This window comes from Gigantopelta aegis, chromosome 14, assembly GCF_016097555.1.
Source record: "Gigantopelta aegis isolate Gae_Host chromosome 14, Gae_host_genome, whole genome shotgun sequence".
Taxonomy (NCBI): domain Eukaryota; kingdom Metazoa; phylum Mollusca; class Gastropoda; order Neomphalida; family Peltospiridae; genus Gigantopelta; species Gigantopelta aegis.
Window position 1 is genome coordinate 23,188,330 of NC_054712.1, and position 15,931 is coordinate 23,204,260.

Consider the following 15,931-nt stretch of genomic DNA (forward strand, 5'->3'; position numbering starts at 1 on the left):
GTTATTTGTGCTTCCAACCTAAAATCTGTGATTTGAGGAAGCATGGAATCCTGCTAACTTCGAAGCCTGGTAATGGTTAGGGATGTTGAGATTAACATAGCATTTTTATATTGTTTCACCAATTAATAAATACAATTTTCTCTGATTCTGCACACTTCATTTCTGTGCACACCAGAACTGTTATGTTGTAACAAGTATTTTCATTTGTTAATCGGCCTATTGTAATGTAATGTACTCACTATCGTAAATGTAATTAAATTCTAAATACACAGTTGATACATGATTGAAATCCCTCATAAAATTAGACCGTTCATCCTACTTTTTGGTAAATAAACCTATTGTAAATAAATCTATCTTCCATTCACATTCAGCCATGATTATACATGGTATTTTACATTTGACATAGTATTAATTATATTTTAGACCAATGATGCCTATGAATTGCTGATCTTCTTGGACCCATGCAAGTGGCTAAAATATGGATCTGGCCTGATGTTTATAAAACTTTTAGAGTCTAGACTCAAGACAGTAACAGAGTCTGAGACAGTAATGTCATGACAACGCCATACAAATTGTATGTGTGTGAAGTCATTAGAGATTGAGTCTGGGCTCTAACAGAGTCTGAGACAGTAATGTCATGACAACGCCATACAAATTGTATGTGTGTGAAGTCATTAGAGATTGAGTCTGGGCTCTAATAGAGTCTGAGACAGTAATGTCATGACAACGCCATACAAATTGTATGTGTGTGAAGTCATTAGAGATTGAGTCTGGGCTCTAACAGAGTCTGAGACAGTAATGTCATGACAACGCCATACAAATTGTATGTGTGTTAAGTCATTAGAGATTGAGTCTGGGCTCTAACAGAGTCTGAGACAGTAATGTCATGACAACGCCATACAAATTGTATGTGTGTGAAGTCATTAGAGATCGAGTCTGGGCTCTAACAGAGTCTGAGACAGTAATGTCATGACAACGCCATACAAATTGTATGTGTGTGAAGTCATTAGAGATTAAGTCTGGGCTCTAACAGAGTCTGAGACAGTAATGTCATGACAACGCCATACAAATTGTATGTGTGTGAAGTCATTAGAGATTAAGTCTGGGCTCTAACAGAGTCTGAGACAGTAATGTCATGACAACGCCATACAAATTGTATGTGTGTGAAGTCATTAGAGATTAAGTCTGGGCTCTAACAGAGTCTGAGACAGTAATGTCATGACAACGCCATACAAATGTGTGTGTATGTGTGTGAAGTCATTAGAGATTGAGTCATTGGAGATTAAGTCTGGGCTCTAACAGAGTCTGAGACAGTAATGTCATGACAACGCCATACAAATTGTATGTGTGTGAAGTCATTAGAGATTAAGTCTGGGCTCTAACAGAGTCTGAGACAGTAATGTCATGACAACGCCATACAAATTGTATGTGTGTGAAGTCATTAGAGATTAAGTCTGGACTCTAAACGTTTTATAAGCAGGGGCCCTGACCTGGTGCTTATAAAACTTACGGAGTCTGGACTCGAGACTCTATTAGTGTCAGACTTTAACATCATAGCAACGCTATACAAATTGCATGCCTGTTATATTAGGTATATAAGCAGATAAAGCTGGGCCCTCTAAAAGACCATCTTGGCTTATCAAACAGCCTTGGTCAAACAGATAAGACTTTGTACTAAATATTTGGGGCTGAATTTTATATTACCAAGTATATTTAATAAGTTACAATGAACACTGGTGTCAAGCCATTTGTGTACATACACCATATGTGGTCTACCTTTGAAATTAAAAACAGATTTAAAATTAAATGATACAGGTCTCAGGTTTTCAAATTTCATGGAAAATACTTTTTCGGTTCCCTGCTGTGATATCTGAATCCAATGGGAACTGGTTTTTGGGGTAATAATGGTAATTATAGATTACGTCAGATGAAAAGTGACAACATACTTTCGGTTCCATGATTTTTATTTAATGCTACTGGCATGCTACCAGAAATTATTGTTTCCATGAAATCTGAAGTCCTGTGATCACCTTTCAAAAGTGTTTGGCATTAAACTACAACTAGGAGGTGTACTAGAGAAGACAGAAACAGGTGCTGAATGAGAGGGACACAGATGTTTGTGAAAGAGACAGATCATGAAGAAAAAAATACTCACGGGTTTCGGACGGCAGTCCTGGCAAGAGGAAGCAGAACAGCTGCCCGAACTGCGCTGGCATGCGGTCTTCCAGCTAACATGCATCAGTTCGGACGCACTCAGTTGGGAAATACTGACGTCGCCGTTAGTGTCAGAGACACACTCATGCCCTTCAGAGCTGTCAGTGGGACTGTCGTCCACCTCAGGGATGGCACTGAGACTCACGATCGACGACTTGCGCTCAGACCGCAGGCCCGCCGAGTGCCAACAGTTATTCTGACTAGCCTGAAGAGAATGATTGTGTTGCCGTAGCGATTCAGCAGAACAGACATGACTAGAGAGTCGTGCACATGCACCCTGGGATTGCGATTCGAGCTCCGCCTCCTCCTCGCTTTCTCGTTCAGGGTCCTCCGTGAGGGGAGGTAACTCGTTTTGGACTACCTTGCTGCCGTCTGTGGGAGACTCGCACACCATGATCGTGTGCCGGCGCTGCAGCTTGCACACCCTCTCCTGCATGGACTGGTCCCTGGTAGCTGTTAGTAACAAATACGTGTGTGTGATTGGTCAAATTCAAAAACACTCTGCTGGTGATTGGTCAGAAATCAGATACTGTATACCAGGAAACCTTTCCATACTAATAATACGTTAATGAGGAAAACCTTCTTTTTTTTAAAATGTATTTTATATCATGATCATAAAAAAAAAAAAAAAAAAAAAAAAAAAAAAAAAAAACCACCTTTTACAAGCAATCAAACATTTAACAAATTTCTTAACAGGTTATTTTTCCAAGGCCTCAAGATCAGGGGCCTAATTCACTAAACTCTCACAACTTTGCGATCTCGCAGTGCAATGCTAAAAGACTTGCAAAGAGGATGCTTTGTTGTCTAGCAGAGCCAAAGAGACCTTTGTGAATTAGGCCCCAGATTGGCACTATAATTTTAGCACTTTTTAAAGTCCTTATTATATGTCAAATAAATTGTCATTTTATTTTTACTTATGACCCAGGACCTCAAAACATAGAAACGGATCTTGGTTTCTACATGTAAATATTTCACTGCATAAAGTATTATGATTTCTGACTGCTTTAAATCAAACATTGTCTGAAAAAACCCATCATAACATCAGAAATGTGTCTAACTTCACTCTCAAAATGCAGCAGTTTTCTCACACAAATCCAGATCACATGTTAGTTTATTTAACAGTTTTAGTAGCTGTGGGTTGGTGAGCTCTTCAAGTGGTATCTGTGCAGTACAAACAAAGGACAAAACTCAACATGCTGTAGGTACCGAGTATGGATGCAAATCGGTAAGCTCCAGGATGGCTGAGGGATACCAAAATTGGCTTACCCATGATTCATCATTTACACTTTTACTGCAACCAAAAGCTGTCCATCTCTGCTCTTTGAGAAAAATAAATTTCACATCTCGTTACAATAAACTTTAATTGTATATTACAGTATGCAAACTACATGTTAGAAGGTCAAAAGAAAACTTATTTTTCTTACGTACCTATACATTCAAAGATAAAACGGAAACACCAAAATATTATCAACAATTTTTTTCCTTCTATATCTAATATTGTATGCATACCACATGAAGATAACACATAGCATATAGAACTCTACAAAACAAGCATATGACAACATTAAACCGGCCTCGGTGGTGTCGTGGTTAGGCCATCGGTCTACAGGCTGGTAGGTACTGGGTTCGGATCCCAGTCGAGGCATGGGATTTTTAAACCCAGATACCGACTCCAAACCCTGAGTGAGTGCTCCGCAAGGCTCAATGGGTAGGTGTAAACCACTTGCACCGACCAGTGATCCATAACTGGTTCAACAAAGGCCATGGTTTGTGCTATCCTGCCTGTGGGAAGCGCAAATAAAAGATCCCTTGCTGCTAATCGGAAAGAGTAGCTCATGTAGTGGTGACAGCGGGTTTCCTCTCAAAATCTGTGTGGTCCTTAACCATATGTCTGACGCCATATAACCGTAAATAAAATGTGTTGAGTGCGTCGTTAAATAAAACATTTCTTTCTTTCTTTCTTGACAACATTAAAGTTCTAAATGACTACAATTATAAACATGGCATTAAATACTACCATACCTGTTATTGAACTGTGACAGAATTAATAATAAAATTTAGTTTTATTCAACAAGTGCCATTTGCTTTGAACTAGAACTTATTTGTGTACTGGGTTCTACCATGCTTGAAACATGCAATGTGCCATTAAAATTAACATGTCCGTTTTTATATGAACTAGAGAAACAATGAATGTGTCCTGCTACATCCGAAATTAGCAACGTAAGCTACCATTTCAACTAATTTCAGGTGTGAGGTGTCATCTCTATAATGTGCATGCTGACTGGAAAGCTGAAACTAAAAGCTTTAGCCACATTTTAGCTTTCTTCTCTATAGGTTTGTTAATGTTTCAGTGATGTGATACCTATTTTAAACTAAAAGCTGAAAATATCTTTCAAAAGCTGAAATATCTATACAATATCTAAATAAAGGTAATTTTGTTAGCATTTCCGATCAAATCCAGTTTATTTTGTGAAAATTATTTTATGCAAAAAAAGCGCTGAAATATCACATCCCTGTTGTTATGTTTAACAACACACCACTAGCGCACACTGATTTATTGAACAAAACTAACGGATGGCAAGATGAAACCCATTACATTTTTCCATTAGCAGCAAGGGATCTTTTATATGCACTTTTCCCCACACAGAGGTGAGTAGATACAATGGCCTTTAATATACCAGTTTGGTTGGGACTAGAAAAAACCTTCCAATCAGCGAATGGGTCCACTGAGGGGATTCGTTCCTTTGATCCAAGCACATCAGACAAGTGTTCTACCGACTGAGCAAGATCACGCTCTGATTTGGTGGTATGCACCTTTAATCAGTCAAATCCTGTTTTGAACACTAATTGTAACTTCCTGCTGCCTCTGGCTAGCCCAGTTGTACAACACATAGGTCACAAACACAGTTTTCTGCTAAGGGGCGAGAGATGACACTAACACAAAGCTACATCTGTGCAGATATGAGTAATTAATAGAAATATGGCACTACATTTCCATTGCAGCTGTAATTGATTTATTTTCATGTCCTAACAATGAAGTGTATTATTTCACTTCCTGATGGGTTTCTTTCTTTCTTCTTTTTTTTTTGGGGGGGGGGGGTGGTGGTGGTGGTGGTGGTGGTTTAGTGTCTCTGCACTAGTTCATAATGTATGGGTAGAGTATCCAGTGTGTTGTAAAAAATCAACAAAGTAAGAATTTAACATTTAATGTTGTAATATATATATTGTTTTTTTTGTAACAATGGAGCTTATTATGTCACTTACTGGGGTTTTTTTCGTTTTTTTTTTAAATTATTTATTTATTTATTTATTTTATTGCATGTTTCTGCACAATATTCATAATGGGGAATATATCCAGTATATTATAACAGTTAACAAAATAAGAATAAAAACACCACCAGTTATATGCATGATTGTAACTTGACAAGTTTACAAATGAAGATCTTGATTTAAAAAAATGAAATAAAATATGTTGACCAATTTTCTGTTTTTAATGGTACAGACCTATAATCAGTTTGAAGCTATTGATAATTCGACAATTTTATTTATTAATACTGCAATATTAACAACTGTGATTGTAATTAAAACACTCCACATGTCAGTACACCTGTATTCCCAACAATCTGCTAACAAACACCGAACATGCATGACAAAATACTTATCATCTGTACATTTTTTTACACAAACAATGCTTTGACTCTTTTTGTTGGCTAAGGTTGCCATGACGACATACCTGGTCTGTGGCGGACGGTCTCCGTGCTTGGGTCTTTGATGGGCGACACAGGGGACATAGGCGACACCTGACTGATGGCGACGCTGCGACGGCGAACCTTCTCCTCTGGTTCAAACTCGTCGTCAGATGCTTCGCTCTGCAAGTACAGACAACACACTTCAACATTGTAAAGGCACAAAATCCAATTTCAGCAAGGGCTACTTTTTAAAAGACTGAGATTGTCAAGATTTTTATAGCTAACAAAGCATTTTTTAAGGACTAAATTTACATATTAAAGGCATATTGTCACAAACCACTGACCTATTTAATGGTCTTAACAGAGTATTACCTGAACAAAAATAATTTGATTTGTCTCTAAATATACTTTATTTAACCATCTTCATAACCACCATTCTCCATTTATTAATGACATTTTGTAAAAATAATTCAATTATGGCAATAGTCCATAATTAAAAAACTCAAATTGCCGAGAGGGATGACATGGATTTCACTCCAACATGGTTCAGTTCAGGTGATGCGATAGCTAAATTTGGTTTCCAACAATTAATGTGATTTTTATGTATTATCCATTTTTAGAGAAATAAGGTCCTTAAATCCTTGACAGTATGGCTTTAAATACATTTTCTTGTTTTAAATATTAGTCTCAGGGTTTCTGCCAGAGGGTAAAAAGGGTATGGCGTCATATCCAAATAGTTTTGCAGATTTCTTTTTTTAAAGTTAACCTTTTGGCAAAATTAATTACTCTTATCATTACTGTATGATTTTCTCAACCCTAACCCTAAACTTAACCCATTTTCTTTCAAGAGGAGGCCCCCCATATCCCCGTTGACTCTGGTTGCATTCAATTCCATAGCGCCATATCCAAACATTTCTTTCTGGCAGAAACACTGAGTCTATATATTCAATGGTTTTCTGATCGTCCTAATACAGCTAAAATTTTATTTTTATTGTTCATTTAAATAAAATTACTAGAAGGTAAAATCCAGGTGAAAAATATACCTCTAATACTACAGGCGAATCAAGAAAGAACAGGTGAACAGCATACTTCAGTAATACAAGTGAGACAAAAATGTCCAGGTTAAAACTGCACCTCTATAGTACAGGTGAGACTAATATGTATAGGTAAAACTGTACCCCTTAGTACAGGTGAGACTAAAATGTACAGGTAAAAATGTACCTCTGTACTCAGGTGACACAAAAATGTACAGGTGAAAAATATACCTGTAGTACAGGTGACACAAAATGTACAGGTAAAAATGTACATCTGTAGTACAGGTAAGACAAAAATGTACAGGTAAAAATGTACCTTAGTATTACAGGTGAAACAAAATGTACAGGTAAAAATGTACCTCTGTAGTTACAGATGAGACAAAAATGTACAGATGAAAATGTACCTCTGTAGTATAGGTGAGACAAAATGTACAGGTACAAATGTACCTCTGTAGTTACAGGTGAGACAAAAATGTACAAATGAAAATGTACATCTGTACTCAGGTGACACAAAAAAGTACAGGTGAAAAATGCACCTACATAGTACTGGTGAGATTTTAAAAACGGGTCCTGATTAAAGATACCTCTGTATTACAGGTGAGACTAAAATGTCCAGGTGAAAAACGCACCTCTATAGTACAGGTGAAACAAAGATATTATCCCGGTGAAAGCCATACCTCTGTACTGGTGTTGAAGAGTAGGGAGAAGTCGGGCTTGATGACCTTTCTGGCTGGCTGTGGTTCTTCTTCTTCGTCCTTTGTGTTTAACTTTGTCCGGGACGTCTCAACTACAAAAACAAAAAAATAAAATGTTTAACAACAAATAAAGACATGATGGAAATCGCTCTTTCTGCACAGCACACCAAACAGTTCACATACAATTGACATTACGTCTCCTTCTGGACGTACAGATGATCAAAAATAAAGTGAACAAATTGGTCATATTTAATTGGCAGAAGAAAAAATCTTTTGGTTAAATGTCCCTCCAATTTTTGATGTTGTATATTTTGTCACCATGACAACCATATAAGTAAGAAAAAGTATTAATTAACCTAATATATTTTACTTACAATAAACATAATGTTAAAAGGCATAACATGCATGTTTAAAAATGAAATTTATTACATTTTTGACAAATACATTTTCAAGTTTTCTCTCATAATAAATATTTGTCCTGACCTCACACCATAATGCATTTTCAGCCCTACACCATACATTTTATATAAAATAGTTCACTCCAACAATCGATTTTGTTTGTTTGTCAAGTAACATATTATTCCAATCAGAATCATAGTATTTTTGGTTTGCTGGTAAAGCTTTAACATACTATATTCTAATAATCATCTGATGTCAAAAGTGTGACATAAATGCATGTTATATCTGCAACCCAGTGCATCACTAACTCCCAGCTAGCTATTACACACTATGGCGGACGGTTAATTGTTAAGTGTGGATTCCAGTATTGCTGAAACAGCACATTACTGACCATTACCAGACACTGCTGAAGCAAGAAGACTTACTAGTCACAGATGGTCATTGTTTCTGTTAGGTGTATAATGGCCATTTTCTAGGGCAGTTGGCAGATGCTACTGGCAAAAGATGGCTATTACTGGTAATACTTTGTCATTATTATAGGGAAGGATTATTATGGAAAGAAGCACTGTTAGGTATAGTTCATTGACCAGATATTTTAGGACACAATAATTGATCTTGGTAAAAACTATTCATCTCATATAATGAAGTACAATATTCATAATACACAATTATTTTTAAAAATCACTGACGCTAATTTTCTAGATACCTATCATACTTTTTTTTTTCTGTTTTGCTTAAAATGCATTTTGAATAACTACAAGCACCAAGAAGAAAATGTCAATTGTACTAATGATATTATCAAACTTTGTTATGTTGACGTTGAAGGGACTGAACGAAATAGCTAAAAATATGCATACAAGTTGTTAATAATAATGATACCATGCGGCCATTACTCGACCTAGAACTGATGAAATAACAGAGGACGAGATAACACCGTTTCACTGTATATATTGCCAGACACACATAACCATCATGGAGTAAAACAAAGCAGCCCATCACACACCATCTTGGTCATGGAAAATCCAATATTACCCTATCAGTTCTGTTCAGGCGTATCAAACGATCAGTTATTAAATATCACATTTAGAGAGACCACTTAAGAAACATTGAGTGCAGACTTTCGCATTGCATGACCAGTAAATACATCCGTGTGAACCTATGATAGACATGTTTGAATCCTTAAGAAGAAAGTAAAAGAAACAAATGTTTAAAAGACACATTTAAGTGCTCGTATTCACTCAAGGGTCGAAGTTGAAGTTTGTTTTATTCAACGACACCACTATAGCAGATGATACATTAAGCATCGGCTATTGGATGTCAAACATTTGTACATTTTTATAGCCTTTGAAGGAAGAAAGAAGGAAATGTTTTATTTAATAACGCACTCAACACATTTTATTTACGGTTATCTGGCATAGGATACATGGTTAAGGACCACACAGACATTGGGAAAGGAAACCCGCTGTCGCCACTTCATGGGCTACTCTTTTTGATTAGCAGCAAGGGATCTTTTATATACATCATCCCATAGACATGATAGCACATACCACAGCCTTTGATATACCAGTCGTGGTGCACTGTATAGAACGAGAAATAGCCCAATGGGCCCACCGACGGGGATCAATCCCACACAGACCACGCATCAAGCGAGCACTTTGCCACTGGGCTACTTCCCACCACAATCTTAGGAGAAAACCTGCTACATTTTCATTAGCAGCAAGGGATCTATCATATGCACAAGACAACACAAACCATGACCTTTGCTATAGCAGTCATGATGCGCTGGCTGGAACGAGAAATAGCCCGTTCACATCCTGTTAAGACTGTCTGATCAAAAATGAATCACAGAGTTGAGAGGGTTAAAGGTGATGACTTAACTACTTATGTTGTTAGCCTTCAGACAGTAGGTAATGTGGTCAGTGTTAAAGACAACATCCATTACTATCACTCACTTTTTTTCTTCTTTTTAACAGCAAAGAACTTTTATATCCACATGTTTTTATAGGCACTTTCCAACATGCAGAACAGCAACTACTATGGCCTTTGATACATCAGGGCGCAGATGTTCAAAGCGAAGTTGAATTAACCCTGGGTTAATCTAATATTTTCCTTTTAATTATTTGTGCACAGATACCAAAATAACTTTAATGTTTATTCATGTACAGATACCTTTGGTTGTTCTAAATCAAGTATCAACATTGTGTCTTCAATTACTGGGTGCTATTTATGTTGACTCAGTCCTTGGTTTTGAACATTTCTATTAACCACAGGTTAATCCAACTAACTTCTGAACAACAGTCCTCAGATGTGAAGCATGGAACGGAGACTGATCCTAAAAACCAACAACACATCAAGCGAGCACTCTAACCAGTGAGCCAAAAATCCGGTTCTGTTGTTTTGCAGAGGTTTACGGTCATTTCAATCTGTGCAGCTGCACATGCCGCTAATCAAATGAAATTCACACTGATCGACTGCCCTATTCATGCAATATTTATACTTTAATCTGCTACTAACCATGTAACAAAAAATCAATTCAGTTGCAATCAATTACACATTGCTATGGCAACACAACATACTGCACATCTAATGCTAAAAAAAGAAAAAAGTAGATCTTTCTCTGTAGGTATTCATGGCTGAAATAGTTGACAATTTCAGTTTTACACCTTTCAAACTGAGATACTTAAAGACAAGATCAATGTATTGACAACATCTAAATTTAGTGATGTTGGCAGATTTACAATAGTAATTTGGCCCATATTTTCGAAGCTATCTTAACAGTATGATATTGTAGAACCGTTGTAGGCTATGACATCATACTGACGTCATAGCCTACAGCAATTTTACGATATCATAGCTTCAAAATATTTCTAGACTGGTAAGTTACTTAGAAATATATAGTGACTTTACAACTCTATAACTTATACCAACCAGTTGTTTCTTGCTATTCAATACAAATGTATGTATGTAGATCAACTTTAAATGTGTGTATAACAATATTTCACAACAAAGTGTGCAGCACACACTATCTTTAAACAAACCCATATGCATACCAGCTAGGCAATTCTATCTACCGGTAACAAAAATATATTTGTACAGAAGAGTATGAAAGATAGGTGGAAATGCCGGCTCAGGAAGAAATGAGACGGAATTCAAAGAAGAGACAGGAAAAGTGGGCAGCAGGATAATATATATATATATATATATATATATATATATATATATATATATATATATATATATATATATATATAAAAAAATTAATTTAAAAACCCCCCACAAAAAAACAACCCATCAAGAACACAATGTACAAATACACAGACCCATATATACCTAGCAGCTTATCAGTTTTTTCTATTCAATACAAATATATGTATAAAGATCAACAAATGCTATAAAAAGCAAGGCTTTAATATAATGACTTTAAATATTAACTAAGTAACAACACAAAGCTGACTTATTATTATACAAACCCATACTTAACTCAGCTAGTGGGTCCTTGTTATCCAATATCAGGCTTTCCACCAGGAATGTTTTGTAGGGTTCAGAATTCTGCGATTAAGTCCATTTATTTATTTGGAAAAGTATCACCTCTATTTTAAGTTAACATAATGATGATTGCAGTCTATGTTACACTGCTGAATACTGCTTCCTCATTGCATACCATTCAAAAATATAATAAAAAATGCTTTAACCTTTGTCAAAACAATGTCATTCTGTAATTGAGAGGCAGCAAATCCATACACTCAAAAAAATTTGAGGATACAGCTTGTTACTCCTTTTACCCTCTGGTAAAATCCCTGAAAATATCTTCATGTTGGGTGAAATTAAGTTACTGGACATATTCTGAGAAAAGTACAACAAATATATGGTTTACAGCAGCAACAGCAGCAGCAGTACACTGTGGATTCCAGGATACAGCAACAACTGGGTCCCCGAAGAATTAAAAGTTACTGAAACGATGGATATAGTCACTTGACATATTCTGAGAAAAGTACAACAAATATATGGTCTACAACAGCAGCAGCAGTACACTGTGGATTCCGGGATACAGCAACACATGACACCTTAGTGAAAATCCACAGAACAAAGATACACTGAATCAAGTCGGCCAGTCGCTGGGCGGGCAAATAAGGCAACATTGTCTGTTGTGATCAAATAGTCTCTACTTTTTATACATAAGGAAATGGGAGACATTTTCACATGCAAATTGTATTATTTGGAAATCCAGGAACGAACAAGAATCCTAAAGCTTTGAATTCTGTTATCGTCTGAATCTTTAGCAGAATTTGTTTTATTTAGTATGGTAGGATGGGAAGAGGATTCGTCATTAGAATGAAATTTTTTTTTTCAAATTATTTTTATTTTATTGAAATGTAATCTTTTTAAGCATAAAAAGGTTTGTTTTATGAGATAACTGGTAGCTATAACTTCAAACAATGCCATGTCATGTTCCACCCACTCCCAAAATATTTGTATGAATATGATTTTAAGGATGCTATGTACTGTTTACAGCCATTTATCTGCCACACAACTTTACTGTATTAAGGCTTATACAGGGCTTCTAGAATTTGTATAAAGAAAGAAAGAAATGTTTTATTTAACGACGCACTCAACACATTTTATTTACGGTTATATGGCATCAGACATATGGTTAAGGACCACACAGATTTTGAGAGGAAACCCACTGTCGCCACTACATGGGCTACTCTTTCTGATTAGCAGCAAGGGATCTTTTATTTGCGCTTCCCACAGGCAGGATAGCACAAACCATGGCCTTTGTTAACCAGTTATGGATCACTGGTCGATGCAAGTGGTTTACACCTACCAATTGAGCCTTGCGGAGCACTCACTCAGGGTTTGGAGTCGGTATCTGGATTAAAAATCCCATGCCTGAACTGGGATCCAAACCCAGTACCTACCAGCCTGTAGACCGATGGCCTAACAACAACGCCACCGAGGCCGGTAGAATTTGTATAAAAATCCACTAGCCATGGGATCAGTGATTTTAAAAATTTACTTGCAACAATTGAAAATTAACTAGCCGTACTTTAAGTAAATACAGTTTTACTTATAGTAATAATAAGATATGTTATCTAAAGAGGAAGAGAGAGATCTTAAAAACCCTTAGATTGGGGTGGGTGGACGGTGGACAGGATATTCATATTCACAAAATAGACTTAATGTAACATTTGACAAAAAATATTCACTAGCCATCGAGCATGGTGATAATAGTTATTTACTAGCCCAACATTGAATATCACTAGCCATGGGAGTGGGGATGCCATAATTTAGAAGCCCATACTTATATTATCACAGTAGTCCAATATACAAAATAAAAGTACATCAACAACATAATTTAGGTCAAAAACCAAATATACCTTGGAATTTAAAACATGAAAGAATCTCTAGAAAATGTTTTTTTAAGGAAACACACAATTTCCAGATTTGAACACCGCCCTCATCCCACCTAATTCCAATCAGTTACAGTTCTTTTAATACTTTACTTTTAACAATTTAGTGCCACTTACCACCTGTTCCGAGCCCAGAATGAATTAACTGTAATTGAGACCTTATTCCACTAGAAAAAGCGCACATTGGGAAGAATACTTGTAGCAAAAAGGCAAACCTGAAGTGTGTGAACAGTCCACTGTCTACATGACCAGCACCTGGAACTGACGGTCACGACACTCACTGTTTGACCAGAGTGCCTCCGATCAGACGGTAGCGATTAATACATCTAGCATCATCATCATAAAACTATAGACAGTCGGCACTCAAAGCTCAGACTAATGAGTAATAGCTGAAATAGTGCAAGTCTAGACTGCAAATAAAATTATATGCTGGTCACAGATATGGATAAATACCAATTTCTGGGTTTGACAGATGACAGTTTATACCATAATGAACATGCACTAAAACTGTCCAAGACAGATGACATTAAATTTTTATAGAATGTATGTGCACATATGAAACATGAATTCTAAGAAAAGGAGAATAAAAAAGAATTTGTTTATTATCATTTAAAAACCCAACTCCACCTCCAAATTTATATTAATACCTGATTTTTTTTTCTTGGGGGTAGGGACATTATTATGAACACATAATGTTTTGGGATAATTTTGTTTTGCTATTTCTCTGCCAGTTTTATTATTATGGCAATCATAAAATATGTGTGTGTGTGTGTGTGTGTGTGTGTGTGTGTGTGTGTGTGTGTGTGTGTACACTTGTGTGAGTGTGTGTTTTTATATACAACTCTTTGTGGAAAAGCAATCCATTCTACTAATGTTAGGGAAAGACTATTAACTATCATGACAGAGTTGGTCAACTCAACAGTTGCACTGTAATTCCCCCCACTCCCGACCAATGGTGGGTCAACAATCAGTAGTAGTGGTATATGACAGCAATCGAGTTGTAAGAGCCTTTAGACTAGCAACTGGACAGTTATAGAAGTTGTGAGATCGGCGAGTTGGCCAACTCCATCATGACAGTTGGTAGTCTGAGCCTAGCATAAACTGACTGTACAGATTTGATTCAACAAACAACAGTGACATACTAACATAATGAACAGACAAATCGATAACTAATAAACCTTGCTAAAAAGATTCAACAGAATTATTTATACCTTAAAAACACTGATGATTGGGACGGTTGGTTTAAGTAGCTTACTACAATCATATCTGAACATGATCAATAAACTGTCCTATCGCCAAAAAGCTATTGCAGCAAAATCATCAATACATGGATAGATAAAAATGTTAAAGTTTGTTTTGTTTTGTTTAATGACAGCACTAAAGCAATTGATTTAATAATCATCAGCTATTGGATGTCAAACAATTGGTAATTCTGACATATAGTCTTAGGAAGAAAACCCGCTTCACTTTTCCATTAGTAGCAAAGGATCTTTTATATGCACCATCCCACAGACAGGATAGCACATACCACAGCATTTGATATATCAGTTGTGGTGCACTGGCTGGAATGGAAAATAGCCCAAAAGGGCGCACTGATGGAAACTGATCCTAAACCAACCTTACATCAGGTGCAAATTGATACATAATTGCATGTACTATAACCAAACCTCATCAGTAACAGCAGTCCAAGCAAGGTGACTTTCATATTAAATTAACCTAACTATTCCACTCTGTAAAAAAATATTAACATATTTTAGAGGTTTAAATGCAAACCTCAAACTTCACTCCCCAAAAAACCCCCAAACCCAAACAACAACAAAAAACCCACAAAAAAGCAACCAAAAACAACAACAAATTACAACCTTTTGTCCTTTCCTGCAAACTTCTAAAATGAAGACAGCACAGCACAACAATGATATACAAAGAAAGAAAGAAATGTTTTATTTAACGACGCACTCAACACATTTTATTTATGGTTATATGGCGTCAGACATATGGTTAAGAACCACATAGATTTTGAGAGGAAACCCGCTGTCGCCACTACATGGGCTACTCTTCCGATTAGCAGCAAGGGATCTTTTATTTGCGCTTCCCACAGGCAGGACAGCACAAACATGGCCTTTGTTGAACCAGTTATGGATCACTGGTCGGTGCAAGTGGTTTACACCTACCCACTGAGCCTTGCGGAGCACTCACTCAGGGTTTGGAGTCGGTCTCTGGATTAAAAATCCCATGCCTCGACAGGGATCCGAACCCAGTACCTACCAGCTTGTAAACCGATTGCCTGCCACGATGCCACCGAGGCCGGTAACAATGATATACATGTATTTGTATCACATCCTCCACCTGATACACAGGTTCATAATAACTTAACTTCAATGGGAGAAGAAAAATTCAAACAAAATAAAAACTTCCAGGTAAAAATCAAGCAACTTCTTTTTACCAAAATTAATCAACATGAAAGGACATAATACAACGAAAACTATCCG

The 15,931-nt window shown here is 36.6% G+C and overlaps 1 protein-coding gene across 3 annotated transcripts in view; it reads right to left on the bottom strand.

Moving 5' to 3' along the window:
• LOC121388252 (protein spire homolog 1-like) overlaps window positions 1-15,931 on the bottom strand; it is a 157,466-nt gene that overhangs the window by 9,265 nt on the left and 132,270 nt on the right. For all 3 annotated transcript variants that reach the window (XM_041519520.1, XM_041519521.1, XM_041519519.1), the window contains exons 9-11: window positions 7,615-7,724; window positions 5,948-6,083; window positions 2,156-2,667 (exon numbers count right to left, since the gene is read on the bottom strand). In XM_041519520.1, the coding sequence (XP_041375454.1) occupies window positions 2,156-2,667; window positions 5,948-6,083; window positions 7,615-7,724 (758 nt within the window). The remainder of the gene's footprint in view (window positions 1-2,155; window positions 2,668-5,947; window positions 6,084-7,614; window positions 7,725-15,931) is intronic.